The following is a 26,612-nucleotide window of genomic DNA, read 5'->3' as shown; positions in this document are numbered from 1 at the left end:
CAACCTAATATATTATAAGAACCTGACTTAGTTTAGAATGCTTGGAAAAAAATAAAAGCTAAAAAAATTATTTTTTTTATTTTTTATTATTTTTTTTTATAATTAAATTTAAATTTTGAATTTAATTTATTTAAACTACGTTTTTTCAGCTCAGAAAGTTAATATTTTATACCAAAAATATATTAGAACTTTTAAATGTTAACTCTGGTCACATACTTTCATATACATACATATGTCTGTTTATCCCAGTAACAAATTTTACGAATAAAAAAAACTTGAACGGTGTTTAATTCGGTTAATTTGGGCTTCACAATTTGTTTGGCCTTCACAGTAATTTAAGTTTCGGAAATTAATTTTATAATGAATTGCAAAAATTGCAGAATTGATGTGTATGAGTAAATTTAGCTGTAGGGCCGCCATTCTCAAAGAAAATATTTGAAGTTTTATGAGATCTTATACTGGCTGTCATACAGTTTTCAAGATTGAAATTAATACGTTCATCTCTAATTCAAATATTAAAATTTTGCATGAAACTTATTTTTCAATGCATAAAGTATGTATGTTCGACTTTATTCATGTTTTTCAAGCTCAGTTTTTTTGTTATTAGAAAAGTTGAAAATTACCAGAATGTCCACAAATACTTTCAGATTCATCAGATTTATCGTAACAGTCAGGATATCGATCACACAAAAATTGGCTGGGGATACATTGGTTATTTTCGCACTTCCATTCATGTTGCTTACAAGCATGAACAGCTGCTCGATTTGAATGATGTTCTTCTTTAAGTATCATTTTGAAGATGTTTTACGATTGGGATGTTTGTTAAGGTTGTGGTATGTGTTGTGTGTTGTCAAGTGTTTTTATCGATGAGTTGTTAATAAACAATATGATATGGAAATGAATTAAAATTTCAACACAAATGAAAAAATAAAAAAATAAAATTTTAACATACATGTAACTATTTGACATGTAAAAACTTAATAAAAATTTGAGGTTATTTAAATAAAGTAATTATTTCATATTTGTATAATAAAAATTTAATTCGTATTATAATAAATTATATTTTGTGCTAACAAACTATAAAGCTTTAAATAATTTACAAATATGTATATGTATTTCTAAATATTTAAATAAATTTAGTCTAAATATAAGTAAAATTTATATTCAATTAGGAATTTACTCCTAGTATAGAAATGTTTAAAATGAATTTTTGATTTATTTACATTTTAATTTTATATTATATTTCTGTTATATACAGTTTAACGATATCTTTTGGAAAATGTTATTTTTATTCTATTTATTGTAAGTATGTGAAAGTGTTAAGAAATGTTAAGTAAAAAAGTAATATTTCCTTATCATTACCATAGCCGCAGTATAATTCATCAGTGGCATCAGAACATTGCGAAATACCATCACACACGCGTTTCCAGTCAATACAAAAGCCATTTTTACAGCGAAATTCAGATACTCTACATTTGGTAACTGACATTCAAATGATATTTTTAACAGGTGAGAGCAGAAATAATGGAAAAATATAAAACGAACAAAAGATATTTTTTTCATTTTCTAACTTACCACAATTAATTTCATCACTACCATCTTTACAATCTATTCTACCATTGCAAATATCATTTTTATGTACACATTCTCCACTTTCACAACTATATTTTGTACAATTGTAAAATCGTTGAATAAAATTTTTGTGTTTATGAATAAAAGCATGTACATATGTATACATGAATATTATGAATTATGAAATTGATTAAAAATGAGAAGGAAAACCATTTTGATAATGCAAAATAGTAAAATGTAATATTTTAAAAATTTATAACATAATTAAATCAAACGTAGTTTGAATAATTTTTGCTTATAAGAACAAATTGTTAACAATACAAACTAAAGAAAAAGAGTTATTTAACACATGTAAGGTGTTAGATTACGCGATTAAATAATAATTGAAATAAAATCAATAATCATGTTTGTACATCAGTTTATGAAATCAATAATCAGGCCGGTTATATTATGATGTTTCAATTTATAAGCCGCAATGAAAATTTATTTTAGAAAACGAAATATACGCAAATATTACGTTATGGTTGTAAGTGTTGAATAAAATTATTGTATTTATGCACATATTTTGTATGTATTATGTCTGTATGCATACACAAACTTTATAACCGGCTACGCAAATGATTATTTTAAATAAAGCCGGAACCAAATTTATATTTATAAATAAAAATTACTCAAACTTTTTTGCTCACTAGGATGAATGAAATTATTTAAATTTGGTGCAAAGCTAACATAAAGCACAAAAATAATTACATTATGAATATAAAGTTCGTACATATGTTATGTACATTATATGTATATTATATTTTGCCGTTTTTACTCAATTTTTTAAACTCAATTTTTTAATTAAACCAAACAAAAATATATTCATTTCGTCTGCAAAAGTTAATATTATGACTTATTGTTGTACTTTAATATGGTTTATTATTATTTACGTATGAATATACACATAAACATAAATAAATAAAAATTAAAAACAATCTCTTACTGAAATGAGTCGAAAAGACAAGCACTACAGTTATCTTCGTCGGTGCCATCATCACAATTTTTGACACCATTGCATCGATCGGTTATCGATATGCAAACGTTAAAGTCGCATTCAAATTCATCTTCATTGCACGATTCTGTGAAGTTTAATAGCAGAAATGAATCGATAAATTTTGACTGCCCTTTATTTGTTATGCTTATCGTGAGAGTTTTAATTATAAATTATAAAATGAAGAAAAAATTAAGACAATTTGTCCTTTAAGTTGTGCTGTACATGTTTTATGTACTTCGTATTTTGTATAAAAACACAGACAAAAAAAAGTCATAAATTTACGCATATTTTGATGTCTTAAAGGAATTTTTACGCGAGAGCAAATTACTAACAAGGAATATTTTTATTACCTGAGTGACAGTTATATTCGTCACTTTCGTCGAGGCAATCTGGATATCCATTGCATTTATTTTCAAGTGGTATACAAGCAAAACCGCAGTCAAATTCGTTTGCTTCACATTCAAATGGTATATCTACATATTATATTAAAAGTTGCATAATTTAAACAATATTGTCTATTATTTTGTCAAAAATGTCGAAATAGATATAGATGTCAAAATTCTTTAAAAGAAATTTATGTACCATTGTAATCGTAATGTGGGCAGTCGTATTCATCAGAATAATCTGTACAGTCGTGAATATTATTACAACGTTTAAAATTGGCAATACAAGTTCCATCAGTGCAACGAAATTGGTCCTTTCGGCATTTTTTATGATGATGATGATGATAATGATGATGATGAAGTTGGTGAATACGATTTAAAAATGTGGATGACCTGCTTTTATTGTTATGAGAATCTATGAACATTATAAGATAAAACTTAATAATTTTTTAAATAATTGCAATTGAGTTTCAATTTTAGAAAAATATTTGTTATCAAAATTTAATAAGTTCTTTCTATTAAGTGCATTATGAAAAAATTTTAAAATGAACGCCTTATGTTAGGAAAACCCATAACCATTGTACAATATAAAAAATAAATTATCTTACAGTTTTTTAAGAAATTTCACTATGGGACAACAATATAGCAACACTCATCTTAAATAGATACTGTAGCAAATCCAAACAAATTTTCCCTACTTGATTTTATTCTTGTTAGATATTACTAATACAAAAAGTGTTTTTTAGTTTATACCTTATTCAACAATTTTCACAATAACAGTACTTACCTTCCGAATAACATAATTTTTCGTCGCTGCCATCAAAGCAGTCATTTTTGTTGTCGCATAACAATTTCAATGGAATACATTGCCCATAGTTTAAACATGCAAACTGACATTAATTTTTTGTGTTGATTTAATTCGATGAAAATGATAACTTAATTTAGGAGCTTGAGAACTGATAGTTATATTTTAATAATGAAGTCAAAAATTTTTAAGAGAAACCAATTATCAAAGTAATTTTTTTAAAACCCATACAACATTTTATGTTATGTTTTTACTTAATATACAAAGGAAATTAAAATGCTCAAGTTAATACTGTGGAAATGGGATAACAGAAACCAAAAGATCCAGATATTTATTTAATTTGCTAATTTAGTTAAGTATCCACTTTCAGAGGCGAATACAATTCTTTCGATTTCAGAAAATATCGATTTGGAACAATCAATGTCAAAATATTGCAAGATGTAAAAATTCAATTTAAAGAAATACATAATTGAAAAAAATATCATAAAAGTATATTTATAAAAGAAGTGAAGTTTATAGGGGACGAATCAAAATTAAAGGACATTGTAACTGTAGAAAATTCAAGAAACTGCAAAAATTATGTATAAAGAGATTTTTCTCGTACGCACGTTCTGCTATTATTCTGCTTCATAAACGAAACTGTATATTTTCATAATACGAATTGTCCATAAATATATGTATAGCTTTCGTTTTTTTTATTCGTGTATTCGAAAAATAAAATGCAAATCTTTTGTAGAAGCGTTATTTAAAAATGTATCATTCTTTTTACTTCATTGACAAACATAACTAGCAGCGTTTTGTTACAAGCATAACGTAAAACTTTGAAAAAAAAATTCCGTTTTACTCGTTTTTATTTGTAAAAAAATATATTGTTTGACATTTTTGAACCTCTGACAAATACGAAAACCTTCAACAATTTATGAAAAGCTACATTATACTATGCATTTATTAATATCACTAACTTTCGGCAAAATATTTTTATTGTTTTGTTAAAATTAAGTAAAGTAGGTTTAGTATTTTTTTTCATTGATTTCAAATTACATATAATTATAAATAATTAAATATGAAAATAAATTATAAATAATTATGTTAAGAACATATGTATTAATAATATGTAAAGGTTCTTGCAATGCGTGTTATGCGTATGTACGATACCCAAGTATTTTCTACGAGTTTACGAAAATTTTATTTATCAAAATTTTACGAAGTTAGCAGTATAATCAAATCGAATTTAAAAAAATAAAAAAAAACAAAATAAAGCTTTTACATACCTTATACTGATAGCAGTGACATAAAGGGGCTGAATCCGTAATAGATCTCGAACATTGTAATGGTTCGTTACATGTAAGATTGCTAAATAAACAAGCTATAGAGTACTGATCGTCGTCGACACAAGGAAATGAACCACTCTCACAAAAGTGAGAATCTGTATACCAATCACTCACTATTATGTTAGTATTATTTTCATCGTTGTTAGTCGAAAAGAAATATGATCCCAAATATAATAAAAAAGAAATGTTAAACCCCTTAGAAAAATTAAAACATTTGATATATTATTGCTTTGTTTTAAATACTCTCACCGTTCTTATAAATACAAATTCAGTACTTTAATTGTAAATTATTATGACTGAAGTTTTAAATATAGCAAAATATAATTATATATATATGAATAATTATTTGTATTATATTAATATAATAAATATGTACATATGTGTATTCCATATAATAATATAACACACATATACATATAATATTTTCCCGTTGAAGTAAATTTAAAGCAAAACAAATGTACACCATATACAGAAAATATTAACGTAACATATGTACATATTTTATAATTTTAAACATACTTCGTCTCGTGATTGGCATATAAGAAGTGGTGGTAGTACTGAGCCGGTATTTGGCCGTTGTTCTCTTTGTTGTTGGTGCGGCAATAGTTGTAGTTCTAATCGTGGTGCTAGCTTTCGTAAAATCTGACATTTTTGTTGTTTTATAAGATTGGAAATGTGATTTTGTTGTTGTAAGTGTAATATTTTGACAATGTTCTTCATCTGATTTATCATTACAATGAAATGCACCATCACATTTCAAAGCCATTGGCAAACACACACCACTACTACGACATTTAAATGAGCTACCTTTGCATGCAGTTTTTGGATTATATGTGGGAACATACTTTTCAAACGGTGAATTATCCACTAAAGTGTTACTTTCACTATAAGATTCAGCTACTTATTTTTTATCATTTGTTAGAGTGCAGTTCAATTCAGTACATGCAATTTTTAGTGTATATTAATGAAAATTTCATGCAAATTTTGTTGTTTTCCAAATATATTAAGTTTAGGTGTCCATTATAATTTTTACAGTCATGCATATTTTTACCAAAAAATCCATTGATTGACCAGTAGATGTCATATTATTTTGTAATATAGCATTTATTAAATGAGTAAATTTGTAAAAAAAAATGAAGCATTAAAAATAAAAATTTTAAAAATTAAATTTCTATTAAAGTGTAAAGTAAAAAAATGGTATTACAATAAAAAATTAAATGAGTATTAGAATCAGTTCTTATTTATTTGTGCACATCTTGTCTGTTTTAATCAAAACTAATCAAATCAACTTAATTATTAAGCAAAGCTAAATAAATAACAAATAAAATTATAAGGTAATATTTAGTTTTTAATAATAGCTTTATCAAGGTAATTACAGTAATAGTTATAGTAACAAAAATAATTAAACAAAAGCAGTTTTTAAAAGAAATAAGAGAAATTCTAGAATGCTTAATTTTCGCTAACAAACAATTGAATTCTTTAGGCTTTTTTAAGCCCAAATTTAAAACAGTAGTACCCATAAGTGTAAAATAACAACCACGTTTTTTATTCCAGTTCTTAAATAATTTAAAAACAGCAGAATATAAATAGACATGTAAAGGCCCGATTCGTAAATAACAAAAGTGTTTGAAAGAAGAGAAATTGTTTTTTCTTCCTTCAACATAACTTGCTTAGCATTTTTTATTTATGTTATCTATTATGTAAGTATATAGTACATACATATTATGTTGAACAATATAAAAATATAACACTAACCAACATCTTTTCGATACGCCTTAATATTTTCAATTTTTGGAAGTTTTCACTTGTTTTTTATAATAATAATATTAAGGATATGCAAACTAATGCAAAAAAAATATAAGAAGTTAGTGAAAAGATGTGGAATAACATTTGAAATTTTAATCTTGCATAATTTTTTTTATTTTATTAATTTATTTTTGTTTTTACAAAAGAGGATGTTGGTCGTATAATTTTCTTTATTTTTGAAAAAGTTGCTTTGAATAAAATAAAAACATGAATTTTGAAGCCATTAAAATTTTCTGAATATTTTGTAAATTGCAGTTCTAAATATTTTATGGACTTTTTGTTGTTTTTTACAGGAAGGCAATATGTAAATATTTTAAAATAAATCTTTATTTATTATTTTTTTTTTTTTAAATTAAAAATTTATATTTGTTTCACTCATAGGGGAAGAATAGGAATTTACATAGTTTAGCAACAAGTTAAAAATTGTATAAAAATATTTAAGAAATATAATTTTAATTTAAAGTATTAAGTACATACATTAATTTTTCAAAAGATATGTATTTCACAAAATATAAAGTCTGCTAAAAGAACATAAAAATTAGGATGATATTTATACACAAAATAATTATTAAAATTTGGGGTGTAATTAGTTTGCAAACAAAAAGAGGAAATCAACAGCAATATGTAGAAGACTTACCTTTTCAAAATGATCAACAATTATGGTTTAACTAAATATTTTATAAATTTCGTTAACAAAAAATTGCATGCACTAATCAAAATACATATCTGTAAGAAGAAAAATGGCATACCATCACAATTTCTTTCGTCTGAAATATCGTTAGGACAATCAATGTTACCATTACAACGCAGGGTAATTGGTATACATGCTTTATCATCACATTGCCATTTGTCATATAAGCAAGCTAATGTCAGTAAAAATATAAGATAAGTCAATTATCAATTTAAAGGTATTTTTAATAATGTATAAGAGAAAATTTTAAAGAGAAAAATTCATCTTTAATTAAACTCAAAATAATTTCCATAAAATTATATTAAAAAAGGATAAAATATTAGAAAATAAAAATAAGGCAAAATCCATAATTTTTTAAATTTGAATGTTCTGAATGCATTTGAATACAGTGGTCTACCTGAATATCAACTATTTTAATTTTGCAAACTTTTTTCTAAGTTTTGTTTAGTTTGAAATAGTTTTGCATATAATGGAATGAATATACAAACATATATACATCAATTAAACAAATATTTGGATAATAACATTAATTTTTATAGTTTTTAATGAGGAAGTTTTTAATATTTTTTTGAACCGATAATTTTAAACGCGTATGTATGTATATAAATAAGTTATTTGGAACACATTAATTGACAAGGATTTTTTAATTTATTTGAACTTCCAAAACAGTTCTTAATTGCAAAAAAACCGGACTACTTCTACTGGTTCAAATTAGTAATTTTTAATTTTGCCTTTGAAATAAAAAGATCATTAAAATATTTATGTAAGTTAACGTACGACAATCTTCTTCATCCATTCTATCCATTGGACAATCAACTTTTCCATCACATCTTCCTGTTATAGATATACACGATAAATCTCGGCAAGTAAATTGTCCCTCTGGACAAAAATATTTAATCCGAGGTATGACTGGTAAAGCAAGATTTTTAAGATAAATTGCAACACCACAAATATACTTAAATAATATTATATTTTTATATACAAACATGTAAAAATTCATCAAAGTATTATGTTATTATGTTTATTATGTAAAAAGTATGTACACAAATTTGAAATTTAAATTAATTTTCCTATACTATTGTTAGATTTCTTTCTAATATTTACAATCTAAAAATATTTTTATTATAACATTCAACAATCATTTTGTTGAATTCCAACTTACCTTCGTCACAATTTTCTTCGTCATCACCATTAGGACAATCTTCGTCACCATCGCATACTTGATCGTTACTGATACATTTCGATCTATCATGACACTGATATTGCTCAGAAGTACATTCGTTCGCTGGTGATTTTAGGAATTCGTGCAATTAATTTTAAGTTGTGAATTTACATAATTAATATTGTTAGTACAAGTTTTATACCATTTAATAGGGTCTTTGTGCGTATTATAGATGAACGTAAAAAGATTGTTTAAATATTTTATAATATAATTACGTTAGTTATAACCAAGTTATGAAAATAATAGCGTTATTTGATACCAAAACCCTTATTATATATTTTAATTTTATTCCAAAAGCGAACAATTTTTTTATATTTTCAAATTTTGTTGTATTAATATATTAAATAAATTATATATGTATGTAAATATAAATGTTTAATAAAAATTAATTTGAATGTCAATTGCTAATAATATCTAAAAATAATTTTTTATAAAAAATGTAAGTATAGCTTAAGACAAATGTTTTTACTACTTTTTACCATTTATTTTTTAATATATGTAGATATTTATTTAATATGATTAATAATAAATTTACTTACGACAATTGTCTTCGTCATCCCGATCGCGGCAATCGTAATGATTATCACAGAGTTGGCTTCTCAATATACATGCCCCGTTCCGACACTGGTATTCATCAGATCGGCATTCTACAAGAAAAATAATGTACATAAGTAGAATATTTTCATGTAGACATACTTTAGCTTTAACTTAATAACGTAAATACAATACATATTTTATTTTGCAAATACAAATTGATTACTGAAAGTACGAAAATTCAATAATGCAGTGACGTTTGGGTTTTTTGTTAACGTTAAAAAATGCGGTAAGCATGATGATACCTAAGTTTGAGATTTTTATGTAATATAATAATTGTAACACTTTTGACAAATTTAAGAAAATTATAACAATAACAGAAAAAAGGTGAAGTAAATTACCAAGACTGCAGAAATCAAGACTACCGCGACCTAGATCAAGACAAAATAGTTCGTTGTGGAATTCATCACAGAACAAAAGTGTCTTTTTGTATAATAGATTTCGACGTCGCAATACAAAATCTATTCGGATAATAACTAACTTATTATAAGCAATAAACTGTAAGAGAGAAATAAAGATATTTTTACATTATAATTATAAAATATACAATAGCAAAAGTGTTGTAAATCTAAATTTATAAAAAGTACACATTGTGACATGTGCAGCTAACTGAATAATGTACTTCCTTAAAATGTACATATTATTTTAATATCAATTAGAAAAAATTTTTATTAATAATCTGATAACTGATTTAAATCTTGCAGAAGAAACATTTATTGTTTTGCAATTTATAGCTGGTAGTGGTATTTTAGGTTTGCTGGGAATGAATATATTTTCTATTGAAGGAACATCGTATATATATACTTTGTACTTTAATTATAAACATGTAATTCTAATAAATAAGATTGAAAAAAAAACATGTAAAAAACCTAAATTTAAAGCCTTAAAGCTATATAATATATAGATTTTTAATTTTAATTTTTATTGCAAATTTTCTTCTAGCATACAATTAAGTTAACCACTCCGAATTTTCACTCATCCTTTATTATATTTTGTTTATTAGATTACGTTTTAGATTCACCTTTTATGCCAACAAATTTTCTATTCTACACTTTTGTTTACATCGTACATGGCTGGAAAATTTAAAAGAAAATAATTCTGTTTTCCATTTTAGCTACAAATTGGAGTGAAATTAGAGTAAAAATCTTATTATTGATCCACAACGTTATAATCATAACGTTGAGGCTTCTCTTGCAAACTTTAAAAGTATACATTTATCATCTATAAATCTTATATACTGTACAATGTACAAATTTTATTACATACACATAGATGCTAGAATAATTTTGCAATTACAACAAAATATGTTTACAAAAATTAAAAAAAAAAAATCAAAATAAAATTTTTAAGTGCACAATTTATAGATAAAATATTTTCAGAATTTAAAATTGATTTTTTTTTTATAAGAGCTTCGTAGTATAATGTAGAGTATTAAACGTTTTTAAAGTTTTCAAACGCGTTTGTAGTTAATGTATTTTCTTTAACTTTAAAAAAATGTTTTGGTTTCTTTGAAATTTTCTGTTCACCAATTTTTGATGAAAACAAACTTATATATTTGTAGATATTTCCATTCTTTAATACTGTTTTTTAAATTAATGGTGATACGTTAGGTTCGAAAACTTTTTGTCCGAAACCTTTTTTAAGAAAAAAATTAATAAATATGTTATTTATAAATAAATTATTTCAAAAAAATTAATAAGTATTAATATCTATCCTATAGGTTAAGATAATCATAAAATCATAATTTAAAAAAAGTCTCACAATTAAATAAGTACAGTTACGTAACACAATATTATTTCGCATATTTTTTTAATCGGCTGCTCTGTGAAATTGTAAAGCGAAAGCTCTTTTTCGAATTTCCAAAATTCATTCGACAGAGGACTGTGTGAAACATTTTTCTGACCAAAAGTAAGTATTGAAATTAAGTAAGAACTAAAGTAAGTATTGAAATTAAGCAAGAAATTAAGTAAGAACTGAACCGCTTCAATTCTTCTTATACGTACGAAGCAGTATAACAAAGGTTTTATTAAATTAACTTTTAATGGAAATTTCAAACAACTGCAGAAAAGATGGATGACGTAATTAAAGGAACGAGTTAAAGGCAGAAAAATTAGAAAATTTTTCTCCTCGAACTGCACTCAAACCAATGACCTACCGCTTAATATAGTAACCAACTACAGAAGTATGAAGAAATTGCCCACGAAAGGTTTTATTAATTGATTTAAAAATGAGTGATCGAATTCCTTACCTATATTTTTATAAAGAGAGAATTTAATTGGCTTTATTATTTTAAGTATTAAAATGAGGTTTAAAAGTCAATTTATCGTTAAAGTTGACAGCCGAATTTCGAAAGGAATTGACTATATTTATGAACTCCTCACAAATAAATTAATCAGTATTAAAAGGAACAGATTTTAGCATTGAACTGTTGCACATTTACCAACGTTAAGAAGTAAGTCGTTCTGGTCACACCAGGTTGAAAAAAAGGAGAGGTGACCTTGCAATTTAACGGAGATCTCAGAGAAAGCAATTTATTTTAAAGATTTTCGCATAACCAGTATAAATCATAAATTCGCGATAATTTATGATAGATATAACGTTATTTATCGCTATAACAAATAACTAAGAACTCAAAAGAACAATCTCAAGAGCTCAAAAATTAGAAATAAACGGACTTGGCGGTCAAAGTCTAGAAGAATTATAGTATTTACGATTCAATAAATATAATTTCACCGAATTCAACCAAAAACCTTTGCCACATTATAAGTATATATACGGGTATATATATTTGTTTTGATTTAAAATAAGATTTTGAAAAAATAAAACAATTACGTTATGTGTCCCACGTTCCTCTTCCATCTGATTAGTTTAAGCTACGCATAGTACGAATTGATTAAAAATATTATTGTATAATTTTGTTAGAAATTTAAAATTTGTTTACCATTTATATAATAAAAATTTAATTTTCCATTAAATTTAAATTTTTTCTGAAACGTATTGCTTTATTAGATACGTGTACGTTTTAGCTACATGGATTTTAAAATTAAAAATTGCACAATATTTGTTATAAAAAGGATTATATTAACATCAACAAAATGATATATTCATGCAAGCTAAACAAAATTATTCATTCGATTGTTACAAGTGAAAAACAATCGAATTTATTTTTATTTACATGAACTTATATATATGTAAAAAATTAATAAAAGTAGAATTTTTGTGTATATGTTCGCACATGCAGAATGTTTCTTTAGCAACCTTAAAGCTAACGTATTCATGAAATTGACACAAAATTCCTTTGGGCCTTAATTAAGTAATCAATTTTAGCTTTTTCCATCATCACCCTAATCATTCTCAAAAAATATTTCAACATCGGCATATAGGTCGGCTTAAAGGTAAACAACAATTTGACGATTTATTCTGTTTTTGTTCTCTTTCTCATTTTACTAAACGTTACCTGTATAAATAAAAAAAAACATTGCCAGAATATGATATCTGTTCTGACTTTTACGATTTTTTTTAATTTTTTAAAAATTGTTAAAGGATAAATTTTCACTAGAAGAACAAGAGATTGTTTTAATATGCGAATAGAAATCTTCAACGGAGAATTGAAAAAAAAATTCAAACATATAAAAAACTTTAAGATTTTGTTCTTTCAGTATGTTTCTGATATAGTGATATATTATATATTTTCGATGTATAGATGCATACATGTATAAATATGTGTACGTAAATTCAAAGGATTACTTTTACATAAAAGTAAATAAAATATTTGGGTAACAGCATTTTTTTAAGTTAGCTTTCTTTATTCATTTTTGTTAATATTATATTCAAAGCAGATGGTTTTATCCTGTTAAATAAATAAGAAGAAAAATCCTGAAAGAAAACAAAGGCATTTTTGTTTTATCAAATAAATAAAGAAAAATTAATGGGAAGAATAATATGCAGAAAGTGAAATTGGTATAAATTTTCTGATAATTCTTCAAAATAATACAAAAAAAATTTTACTGGCATAAAAAGATATGCATAAGTCTAAAGTTCCTTTTTCCATTTGTAATACAGTTGAGAATTTTAATCAGTTTTCTTTGTATACGAAAGCAAAATAAAAAATTATGGGACAGCATAATACGAAAATATAATGGATCAATCTATTAAAGGGAAATAACGTATTTCCCTTTAATAGTTAAAATCTAAAGTTTGTATTCAATTAGCCTTTAGTGCAAATAAATAGTAAAAATTTTCTATTGAAATAATGATCTCTATTGTTTTGATTAAAAAAAATTTGGTTTTAGGTTGTGGCTTTGAAAGCGAAAAATTTCATTTTATTATAGTATATATACTATCTCTACCTAGTTCAACGAAACTGTTATTGTTCTAAATAGAATGGAACACTATCATAAATATTAAAAAATTATATTTTTTTGACCATGCTTGAAAAAAGACATGATAAATATAACATGAAGAATTAAATAGCAATTTGAACTTACTTGCTAATTTCCCGCACACCAATCTTTCATACATACTGCAATAAAATTATGGTTATGTCTGTGAGAGGGTCATGTCTTATGTGTCTTTCAATGGACTAGTTTTCATGTAGAAAAAACGATATCGGCGCGATTACTAATAATTATGCCTCTTTTGACATTGAGATAATTACGTGCTTCATTATTGAAACGTGCATCATTGAATCGCATTAAAGTAGATCAATTGTCCTCTTTTTTTCAATAAGACAATCTTATTAGCGCGACCATCTTAACACTAATTCAGCAGTTTTGAGGATTACTTGCAAATAAGTAGTTTGGGTTCGTACTTCATAGTTTATAAGTTTTTAAGCTTGGCATCTATGTTTTTGTCGTGAAAAAGCAATAGTTTAAAGCAAGGAGATATGAAATAAAAATAATTTATTTTGAAACGCGAATGAAGATTTACCTGACCAAAAAATATTAATACAGAAAATTTGTTTACTTATTTATAGATTTATATTTCTTAGTTTTCTAAAAAAAACATAAATATGTAGTTAAATGATTTTATCTGTTAAAAACTGTTAAAAAATGTTCAACTCCAGTTACTTCTATAAATACAAATAAATTCTTTTTAATTTTAAAATATATAATATAATATATTATGCATGGCTTATATAAAATATAATGTAAAAACATAAACCAAACTTTCTAAAATTTTTAAAACAAAATAAAACAATATACAAAATTGCACTGTTTGCTTTATGCAGTTGAAAATTTTTAAAGAACTTTCGATCAAAATAAAAAAAAAAAAGAAAAGCAAAAAATGAATATGTGTCTAATTGTGGAAAAAATCTCTTCCTGATATCATGTTCAACTTGTTTTTTTATTTCTTTTAATGTAAATTATCTGGGATATAAATATATTAAAGATCTCAGATTCCTCAATCTCGATATAAAGAGAACAAAGTGGTAAAAGAATTCAAAATTGTGACATAAATCTATTTCAAGTATATTACTCAATTCAGTGATTTTAGTTTTCATTTTCGTTCTATTTCTATTAGAGTAAAGCTTTTTCTAAGCGAATATGAACTACATATTTATTTTTGTAAAATTCAAAACTTTTATTCAGTAAGTTTCCCATTTCCTCTATATGTTGTGACCGTTTTTTGTTATTGTTACGATTTGATAGGCATGTGACATGTGGCAGGCATAATAGTTCATAAACTATGCATTTTCAAGTTTGGAAATACATTCAAAGATTAAAATACGAAACAATAAAATATTAAAATTTTTAAATGATAATAGCAATTTATGGATCTGGAAAATTTGCAGGTAGAATATGACCTATAAAAGAAAAATTGTAAAAGTTGTTTGATTCACTGATATATTAACATTATTTCTATGATAAGTTACCACAAAATTAATAATGTCGTTTTAGTTTTACATAAGCAGATAGAGACATATATTTCAACTTTTACAAACTCTAACACGTCATCGGGTGGTTAAGAAGAAAAAGAAGTTAATTTTAATATAAAAGAAAAAAAAAATATACTCAAGCATTTGTATAAACTCAGACGTAACTAAATATATAACAGAGTAAATGCAATTTGAAACTTTTGATGAAATTTATTTATTCATTTATCGTGGTAATTTTAATATAGTAATTAAAAATCGTAATGCATGATATTACAATAATATATAAAATTTATAATATTAAAAATAAAATTATTGTGGCCGATATTAAAATCTTCCAAAACAATCACATTAATCACTAGATAGTTCTTAAACTTCAATATACTTCAAATTACCATGCTTGTATAAAAAATATACTATTTAAAAAAAACGAATTATTTTTAAATTTTAAGAATTTGGGAATTGTAGTTGTTTTAGAAATTGAAATTACACAAATTCATGAAGAATAAGAATTTCGTTTGTTATGTGTATGTTATTTTCTGGTTAATTACTTTTTAATTTTTATTTTTGTAAATTTGAATGAAACAAAAAAATTAAGATTCTAATTTGATAGAAACATATTAAAAATATTTATTAAAAGTTAAATCTCATGTGCTTATTATAAACACCAATACTGAAAACTGTTTATATTAAAAGAAGTTCAGCTGTGTGAAATTTACGCAAGTTTTGTTGATAATTCACCTGAATTCAATTTTTGAATCTGGATATATACACATAATGAAATATAAAAGTCATTGAATGAAACCTTTTTTCCTTCTTTTTTAATATTAAATAGAAAGTCATCAAAAATAATACCAAATATGCACGTAATAAGCAGAAAAAAAGCGGAAGAACAAACTCCAAAATAAAAGAAAGAAAATTTAAAACTTGACATCTTATGAAACAAATTCAAGAATTGTAAGAAAAGGAAAACAAAATTTGCGAGTACTTTTTTTTTAAATCACAAGTTTCGATTAGGTCACGTATTTAATCAGCCGTTTTCAGACGTTTTTCGCAAATAAGTAAATTTTAGTAAATGTAAAAAAGTCCCATTTTAAAGTGAAATAATGCTTCAAATAGGTAATACTAATACTTAATTTAGAAGAAAAACTTTTCCTTTCAAATACATAAAACGAGATTAGGTAGTATTGACCGTCTCATCTCTGTGAATAAATGAGACGGTCAATTTTAAGTTTTAAGAGATGTATGATAATTTCCACAATTCTTGGCATTATAGTGGCTTTTTTGTATAGTTTATGCTCAACTTTACCATAGTAGCTCGAATACTCTTTTATTACACTAAGAAAATAAGGAACTTCTTTCGCTACAATTACCATAAAAATTCGTCCAACCTCAACGACTTTTATTAAAAGCAATTGTCATATTACCACCATATTCGTTTTTGCAAAATTTTAATACTGCAACTTAACATTTTGCAAATTTTAGTAATAGTTGACGAATTTTATAACATTAATTTTTTATAATGTCACATGTTTTGTTTAATGTCACATTTTAAAATTAATTTTTTATAATGTTTTTTCCCTTACTTAAAAAACTGGAAATATGTATACATAGTATGTAATGTGCTAAGCAAGTTCGCAAGACATTTGTGTGCAAAAGTGAGTAAAGAAGAATTTTTAAAATGAAAATTTGTACATAACTGCACTTTTAAATTGTTTTTGAAAATTTTGTTTTTTGATAAGAACTAAATATTTATAATATGTTTAAATAAATAAGGTAAATATCTAAATAAATTAGACTAGTAAACAAAAAATAACATAGTAAAACTATTTCCCTTGCTATTGTATAAGAATAAAAATGAAAACTGTAAAAAATTATAAAAGAAAACCAATGTTAATTGTAAAAATAATACATATTATATAACTTGAACAAGTAAAGGATAAAAATGCAATATAATATAATAACAAGAACATAAAAATTAAATTCCTTGATTATTTATCTTTGTTGTTTAGTGTAAAAATTTAGATTTCAACTTGAATGGAGATATATGGACAGTTTTAGTTTTTAGCACTTTTCCAAAACTTTTTTGAAAAAATGTGCTTATTAGTTTACTCTGTCCGTCCGTCCGTCCGTGAACACGTTTACAAAACTTCTAGTGCTTATTAGTTTCACTATGTCCGTCCGTCCGTGGACATGTTTACAAAACTTCTAGATAAAACTTGAAGATAGAAAGCTGAAATTTTATATGTGCATAGATCTTTACTAGAAAATTTGATCTTTACTGAAATTTTAGCAGCTTTTAGATACTAATAAATAGTTTATTTCGTTAGAAGATAATTTTTTTCATCTCCACCGACTTTCAACTAATCGCCTCTTGAAATATGTAAAATTTGAATTTTTGACGCTTTATATTTCCGAAACCGCAAGTTTTTTTCAAATTTATATAAACGCAAAAAGCTAACGGTGGATTCCGTGGCATTTAAAAATATAATTATTTTTCTTAACTCACACAAGTAACCCTTAAAAATTAACCATTATGTTAAGCCTTCTGTAAATTAATTTTTGCTTTATTTCAAAGACTGCTTAAATCGTTCATCCTAAATAATCCTAGAAATAGTTTCGTATATGAATGAAAATTTTTAATAATGTGGTATGTATACTAGACTGTGTTAAAAAGCAGTATTTTCACGAATTGTTGAAGGGAAAAATGCTACAATACAAACCATTGGTTTGACCCAACTTTATTAAAAATTTTCTTTATGTGAAATAAAAATATTTGCTTTGTCTATTTAATTTACTGAAACCTTTATTATTTTTTTTTAACGAATAACGTATGTAAAATATGTATGTATATACATATTTTGGTTAATTTTCTTTAAAAAAAGATTTCTAATAGAAAAGCTAAATATAAAGTAGATGAACAGTTTAAACATTTTCTAAATAAATCCTACAAGACGTTTTATTTTGTTTATTTCAAAAATTCTACAAATTTTTCGTAAGATTTATAACAATTGACGCTAACAATCAAGAAATTTAATTTTTTTCAGCTTTCAGTTTATGATAAACTCCAGAAATTAAGTCTCTGAATAAAATTAGCGCAAAATTTTTCGCATCATTCATAGTTTTTTGAAATGATAAACATATGTATGTATGTCAACTGCAGCGATTACAAATCAAACAAAATTGGACAACTAAGTCGTAAAACTAATCGAATTTTTGCTATTGTAATTAAAAAAAAATCATTCCTTTTTATACCCTGCACTTCGTGAAGGGTATATTAACTTTGGTATGGAGTTTGTAACTACTTGAAGGAGTCATCTGCGGTATGGACATATATGTATACTCTTGCTCAGCGTAAAATTCTGCGTTGATTTAGACATGTCCGTCCGTCCGATCGCACGATAACTCAAAAACGAATAATGCAATCGACACAAAACTTTCACAAGTTTTTTCTTTTGTGCCAAGGACGAACCCTATTGTTATTGGACCAATTCGGACAACGGGTTCGAAGAGTTTATTTTAAATATTTCAAAAACTAATAAAGCTATAAATATAAAATTTTGTATACATGTGTAAAATTATATTCTACAGATGCTCTAAAAATTATAATGGGATAGCTACACCGGTTCGGGTGGCTGCCATACAACTCCAACAGCAAAATTTTTATATTCGGCAAAATAATAAAGTCAGATTCATGAAACTTGACAGTTGTGTGTCGAGTTAGAGGTCAGATATATTTTTAAAGTTTTGGTGGAATTGCTTGACAGGTTCGAGTAGCTCCCATACAAGTCTAAAAGCTTATTTTAAATATTTGGAAAAATAATAAAGTCAAATTCATGAGACTTGGCAGTCGTGTGTCCAATTATAGGTCAGACATATTTCTAAAGTTTTGGTGGGATTGCTTGACAGGTTCGAGTAGCTCCCATACAAGTCTAAGAGCTTATGCTTAATATTTGGAAAAATAGTAAAGTCAGATTCATGAAACTTGGCAATTATGTGTCCGATTATAGACCAGATATATTTGCCAAGTTTTAGTGGAATTGCTTGACAGATTCGGGTACTTGCCATACAACTCCAAAAGCTTATTTTAAATATTTTGAAAAATAATAAAATCAGATTCATGGAACTTGGCAGTTGTATGTCCGATTATAGATCAGACATGTCCGTGAAGTTTCTATAGAATGATTTCACAGGTTCGAGTAGTTGCTACACAATAACAAAAGGTGCAGGGTATAATTTAATCGGTTTTTACCGACTGAAACGTTTTTACTTGTTAATTGTTTCAGTTATCAAAAATTGGTTGGAAAATAGGACAAGATTCCATTTTTCTCATACGATTTAGTTTGAGTGGATTGGATAATTCAAATATATTTTAAATTTAAATAGTTTCCAACTAAATCGAACGATTTTGCTTGATTTTTAAACACTGCCTTATATTTATTAGAAATACAAATATACTGAAAGATGTACACTAACGATTTTAAAGTTAAGATTATGGTTTCAAACAACTTTTTTTTTTCATTTTGCAATAACTTACAATAATATATTGTACACAATGTACATAAGTCTGCATGAAACGTATGCATACAAATTTTTACATACATAAATATGTACGCACATACACTCTTATACAAATTATTATATACATATTTATGTATGTACAAATGTATATAATTTTTTTCAATTAGATGGAATAAAAACAAACGAAAAAGTGAAACCAAACAACTAGCTATGTTGTAATTAAATTATTTTGTTACAGTAATTTAATCATATGTGGCGCTTGATTAAAAGCGACGAAGGAAATAAAAACGAAATGTTTATATTGTTAACTCAATTTTTACTTTTTATACCCTGCACCTTCTTGAAGAGTATATTAACTTTGGTATGGAATTTCTAGCCACCTGAAGGAGTCATCAGCGGTATAGACATATACAAGGTGATTCAGTAAAGAGTACAATATTATATAATATATATCTTCGTTCAGGACATCAAAAATGGGTAAAATTTTTGTTTGGAACTAATATCTTAACATAGAAATGGTTTTTATGCTATATCCCTTGTACCGTAAAAGATTTTGTATCTTTGGAGGACTTGAATTAAAGCTTATGAAGGTGGTCAATTCTGTAATAAAAAGCTTTAAAGTTTCTGAAACTTTCACGAAAATTTTAGGGAAGAAAATTAAAACAAGTAAAAACGTTTCAGTCGGTATAAACCGATTGAATTATACCCTGCACTTTACGCTGAGCAAGAATATATTCATATGTCCATATCGCAGATGACTTCTTTAAGTAGTTACAAACTCCATACCAAAGTTCAAGAAATGCAGGTTACAAAAATACATAATGGAAAAAACTGGTGTTTCCAAAGTTCGAATGCAAATCCCTGTATCTCGGAAACCGTTGAGTTTTGACAACTAGTTCCAAAACTAGTTACCCATTTTTGATGCCTTAAACAATAATCACCCTGTATGTATATACTTGCTCAACGTAAAATTCTGCGTTAATTTACACATGCCCGTCCGTCCGATCCCACTCAAAACTCAAAAACGAATAATGCAATCGACACCAAACTTTCACAAGTTGTTTTTTTTGTGCCAAGGACGGGCCCTATTGTAATTGGACCAATTCGGATAGCGCGTTCGGGTGCCTGCTATACAAGCTCAAAAGCTGAATTTAAATATTTCAAAAACTAATAAAGATACAAATATGGAATTTCGTATACGTGTGTCCAATTACATTCTACATAAGTAATTCTAATGGGATGGCTGCACCGATTCGGGTGGCTGCCATACAACTACAAAAACAAATTTTATATGTTCGGAAAAATAACAAATTCAGATTCATGAAATTTGGCAGTCGTGTGTCCAATTATAGGTCAGATATATTTCTGAAGTTCTGGTGGAATTGCTTGACAGGTTCGGCTAGCCGCTATACAAACTCCAAAAGCTAATTTTAAATATTTTGAAAATTAATAAAGTCAGATTCATGAAACTGGGCAGTCGTGTGTCCAGTTATAGGTAAGACATATCCGTGAAGTTTCTATCGAATGGTTTCACATATTCGAGTAATTGCTATACAACAATGAAAGGTGCAGGGTATAATTTAGTCGGTTTATACCGACTGAAACGTTTTTACTTGTTTTTAATAAAATTTATACGCAGCAAATAAAATAAAATAAAGAATTTAATACAAATACTACATAACTCATACATACATATGAATGTATGTATGTATGTATGAATGTGAATGCAATTTATGTTTATGCACAAACATTTCCATAATTACTTGTATAAGTTCTGTTTTCTTTATGTGTATTTGAAACTATTTGAGGGCTTGAAATTTATTTGCATTTTAAAAAACAAACATTTTTTAGCAAATTCTAAGAAATCAGGCATACATACTTGCATATGCATATGTGTATGTACGTATGTATATAATTGTATACATAGATTTATCAGATATCGAAAATACGTGGAAATTCACTTTGAAAAAGACAAATTTGAGGAATTTGCTTTATGATGCCATTATTATTCTATTTGAAATACTTCTTTTTTTTTAGTATTATATGCAAACTTTTTTGCATAAACGTAATTCAAGCATTTAAAATTTAATTGAACATTATCTGGTTATTTAATCAATTATTTCATAAAAATTTCTCCTATTTTACAGCAAAACTCATTAAAGGAATTTTTAAATTAATTAAGACCTTGTTCTTAAAAATTAGTATGAATATTTTTTTGTATATAAAACATACAATTTCAAATACATATGTATATATGTATGTCTGTAAGTATATCTACATTGTATGTACATATGAAGTTTAAAACGTTTAGAAGACACATGTTTTTTTTTTGGCGTAAAATGCATTGATTCATGCATAAATCAAAAAATATATTTAGTAGAATTATAAGACACATATGTAAATACTTATCTCAATTGAAGTGAAAGATAAATATCCTAAAATATCTAAAGTTGATTAAAACTCTCGGTTTGTAAATTGTTAATTTTCCTATAAGAACTTATAAATATTGTCTCTTTAGGCATTGTAGTTGAATTAAAAAAACAAAGTAGCTTTAGGTCTAATTTTGCAATGAAAACGATCTATTGAAATAAATATTTTATTACCATATAATTAAACGTAAACTAAGATGATTTTTTTAGAAGTCTTCAAGCAACAATTTTCAAAAAAATTATGCTATATATAAAGCTTGAATTGTATTGATAATTAGTTTCATTAAGGCGTAGTCGTCCACTTTTTATTAGGAAGACGATTACTGTTAAAAGAATACTGAAAATTGATATTTGTCAAATTTTTAGGTGTACGAGTAAAAACTCCTGAGAAAGAGCGTAAGTCAAATTAAATTCTAATAAACTAAAATATTTATCGATATTTATTATCGACTTTTCGTGTACAAACAAAATATGCTACGAAAATTACAGGAAAACTGGTTTAATTTGAAAATGTTATTTATGTATTGATTTTTTTTGAATTTTCAATTCTAATATACTTCCCAAATATGAGAAGTATATTAAGACTGAAAAATAAGCATTTTAAAATTAAAAAAACTTCTTCTATTTCGAAAAAAACAGCCTGATTGTGCTTCATATCATGTGATGTGATGCCATATTATTCAATAATATTGTTATTTCAGTATATATATGTACATAATCCCAAATTTCATGATTGATATTATTTGAAAACTGCAACCTGTTTCCCATCCCGTCATGTGACGTGTTTTGAGGAAAACAGATGTTAACTTCCGAAATTAAGTTATATTTTCGAAATTTTGATTAAGCGCAGATCATTCGACGAAACATCTCACAAGACACCCTTTATATGTCCATTTATTTTTATGTACCCGTTATTATGTGATATATTATTGTGATATACATATATATGATGAAATATTAGCCAAATATTAAAAAATGACATAAAATAAATTTTTGTTTATACTTACATATGCATATACAACTATTTTAAAATATGTACATGTATACAAAAATGTATTTTAAGGGCCGTGTTGCAAATTATATTAGTGGCGTGCAGATAAGTATTGAACCGCCAGTAAAAACAAATAAAGTCACTATGAAAAATTAAAAAAAAAAGAAAGTAATTACAAAAATGTTATTTTTTTTCAAATGTTTATTTTGCGTGGTCTTTTGTTGATTTTTTTTTCATTGCACTTTATTTGTTAGCTTAGCGATTAATTCTTTATAACACGACCAGTCGATTATTTTCAAAATAAAATTAAGGGCATTTTTTCCAAATAAAAGAGTAGAATAATAACTTGTATATGAGCATAAGATGCATTTTTAATGTAAAATTTGAAGGTTTAATGAGATTTTTCTTTTCCTGAATTGTTAAATGAAAAAAATCTTCGCGAAGAAGCTTACATTTACAATAAATTTCTATATATTTTTTTAATTTGAATACTAATTTTCAATTTGGCTAATTTTCAATCAAAAATAAAATTTGGCAGCTACTGCTATTAAAATATTAAAACAGTATATTTGTCCAATTTATTATTGTTTGTGTTTTTTTTAATATCATATTTTTAATTCAAAATTACTTGAACCTGTGAACTTATTGCACTAATAGAATATGTATAATGAACTTATTTTAGTAATGTATATTCAAATTACTTTGCACCTCTTGTTTTCGTACATTCGGCATAATTTTTTCTATTTAAAAATTCGTATTACATAATTGTTAAATACTTGTTAATCGCTTATTTATACATACGTGTATGTATGTACATATACATATTATATATATATAAAAATATATAATTATGTACATAAATTTATATATATAACGTATATAATATATATAAGGACATGCATTTATAATGTGCATGTCATCAAATACAAAATTAATTGCTTTTCGATGTTTTAATAAAATAAGTTTACTTTTATTTAATGCTAAATATCAATTAAAATTTCAATAACAAAGTTGCTTTTAGATTATAAAAAGAATATTTTCAATTTTTTCGTGTCTTTAATTTTTAATATTTTAATCAAAAGTACAAAAATTTTTCTCTATTGCTCATTCGTTTAACTGATTATTGCACACCTATCAAAATTTTTAAGTGGTTCTTTAAGCTCTCATAAAATTTAAACAAGCTAAGGATATTACTGAGTAGAATGTTTGAACCTTACAACTGTATATGTTTGTATATGTTCTCAATGTATTATTAGATACTACAAAAAAAGGTCTGAATTTATAATGAAGTATGAATATGTTATAATAAAAATTGTCTACTTGGTAGAAATTAAACAATTTCAACTTGCTAAAACATACATTTATATAAAAATTTTACTAAAAGGACAAAATATGTGAAAATGTATATAGCTAAGTACTTAATTTATGCATGACTCTTTTATATGAGACCCATTTTTAGGTTAGTAAAATTATTAAGCAAGTAAATTGGGGAGTAATATGTTTATACAGAAGGCTTTAATTTCTCAAAAACATGGAGGGTAAATTTTTTTTTTGTGACATCGTTATTTTATACTATGTTCATATTGTAAGGGATTTATGGATTTATACATGGTATACATATATATGTAAAAAATTCAGCAAAAACATAAACTTATTTTAATTTAAACAAAAATATGTACATAGTTGATATTCGTTATACTTTAACGTTCAGATTTATAATCGCTTATTGTAAAATCAGAATTCAATATGCTATTTCAAAGATTTTAATCAATTGAAAGGGATAAATTGAATTAAATATATTTATATTAACATAGCAAAAATGACACATGTTAACAACACTACAGTTTCTAAATAAAAGTTCTATTCACCATCGCATAATTATTACATAAATAAAATGTAAACTAGCAGTGAAATTGTAAACAGAAATTAGCAGTGAAAGTGTAAATTTAATTAAGTATTTATAACACCCCATCTTTAACACCTCCTTAAACCTGGTGCGGCGGTTAACTGTCAAAACTTGTTCTATTTTAGTGAGCGAAAAGTACAGCGATTATTTGATGGAAAATTCCTTCGTCGATTCCAATAATAAATTTTAATTATTATTAGTTTTGAAAGAGTGAAGTTCCACCTATATGCAGGAAGTTAGGGAAACATTTAAATTTGTTTTGCATTAAAATACTCAAATATTCTGATTTATACAACTGTGAACGTATACTTCTTTCATAAAATTCTAACATTGTTATAAAACGGCAGTACACCTTATGAACTTTATCATTTATCGCGTAGATAAAAGTATTTTTTATTTTATTTGGTAAATATTAAATAAAAAACATAACCACAAAACATTTTCTTTTTATTTTGCTATATAACTGTTGAATGGTAGTAAACATTTCTTAAGTTTTTAACATGAGAATTTCATTTTTTTGATTTATTTCTTGAAGACTTTTACTCCTTGCCCCTTAAGTTATCTTTATCATACCTTTAAAAGGTATTTTGCAGTTTATTAACGTTATGATTGTGAAAAATATTTTTCACTAACTTGGTAATGAGTTTAGTTTTTGCAGTACTTTTATTGTTAAATATTTTTTGGTTTACTCGTAGTTGTCTCTAACGGGGACATTTCATGGATTTTATCGGTGACTGGTACTGACTCCCGCATTAGTTTTTATTTTTCATTTATAAATAAGAACGTTTTACTCTTTTTTGTAAGGATTGCCATTAAAAATTTTGTTATAATTATTTTTTATGAACATTTGTATGTTGTACAAGGATACAATACCATTGTGCTTTAAATTTCGTTAATAACGAGCTTAAGTAATATTATGTAGATTAATTTGATTTTATATTTAATTAATCAGAAAGTAACCAATATTTTCAAGTTTCAGCATTTCGTACAATAGTGAAATGTGAAACTGTGTTTATTTAGGTTCTTGCAGAAGACTATATTTTTTTTTAGATTAAGATGGTGAATTTATTCATAATTTTCTTCATAATTTTCTTTTTAAACACAATGTCAATTTAAACTAGTCACCAATCGAGAATAGAAATTCTATTTCCACCAATAGCATTCTCAATAGTTTTTTTAAGACCGGCGGGGTCTCAAAAAAACTTCTTCTTACTTTACTTATTAGATCTTACAGACCATGAAGGTCATGAGCCTGACTCAACATTTTCTTCCAGTCTCCGCTATGTTTACTATGTCTCCTTTTATGCTCCCCATGTGCTGCACTAGTTTTACGTTGCAGCGCCTTTCTGTAGGCTTTGTTTTTTTCCGCCGTTTTTCTGGAGCATTCAGCATAATATCAAGGGTTTCTTGAAAATGGTGGTTTATAGTCCAAGATATCTGTAGCCACCTC

At 25.6% G+C, this 26,612-nt stretch overlaps 1 protein-coding gene across 29 annotated transcripts in view; it reads right to left on the bottom strand.

Annotated features, from left to right (window-relative positions):
• The window catches only part of LOC129607630 (basement membrane-specific heparan sulfate proteoglycan core protein), a 132,706-nt gene that overhangs the window by 42,249 nt on the left and 63,845 nt on the right, over positions 1-26,612 (bottom strand). For 16 of the 29 annotated variants that reach the window (XM_055518733.1, XM_055518724.1, XM_055518735.1 and 13 more), the window contains 5 exons: positions 9,386-9,493; positions 8,787-8,909; positions 5,647-6,024; positions 5,068-5,240; positions 3,779-3,881 (listed from right to left, as the gene is read on the bottom strand). In XM_055518733.1, the coding sequence (XP_055374708.1) occupies positions 3,779-3,881; positions 5,068-5,240; positions 5,647-6,024; positions 8,787-8,909; positions 9,386-9,493 (885 nt within the window). Of the gene's footprint in view, positions 1-623; positions 780-1,362; positions 1,505-3,778; positions 3,882-5,067; positions 5,241-5,646; positions 6,025-7,682; positions 7,797-8,401; positions 8,534-8,786; positions 8,910-9,385; positions 9,494-26,612 lie in introns of those variants that run through there. The other 13 variants (XM_055518745.1, XM_055518752.1, XM_055518753.1 and 10 more) reach the window with 10 other exon arrangements.

This window comes from Condylostylus longicornis, unplaced genomic scaffold (genome assembly GCF_029603195.1).
Source record: "Condylostylus longicornis isolate FDR11 unplaced genomic scaffold, ASM2960319v2 ptg000028l, whole genome shotgun sequence".
Taxonomy (NCBI): domain Eukaryota; kingdom Metazoa; phylum Arthropoda; class Insecta; order Diptera; family Dolichopodidae; genus Condylostylus; species Condylostylus longicornis.
The sequence above is the reverse complement of the archived record's forward strand: the minus strand, read 5'-3'. Positions and strand labels throughout refer to the sequence as shown.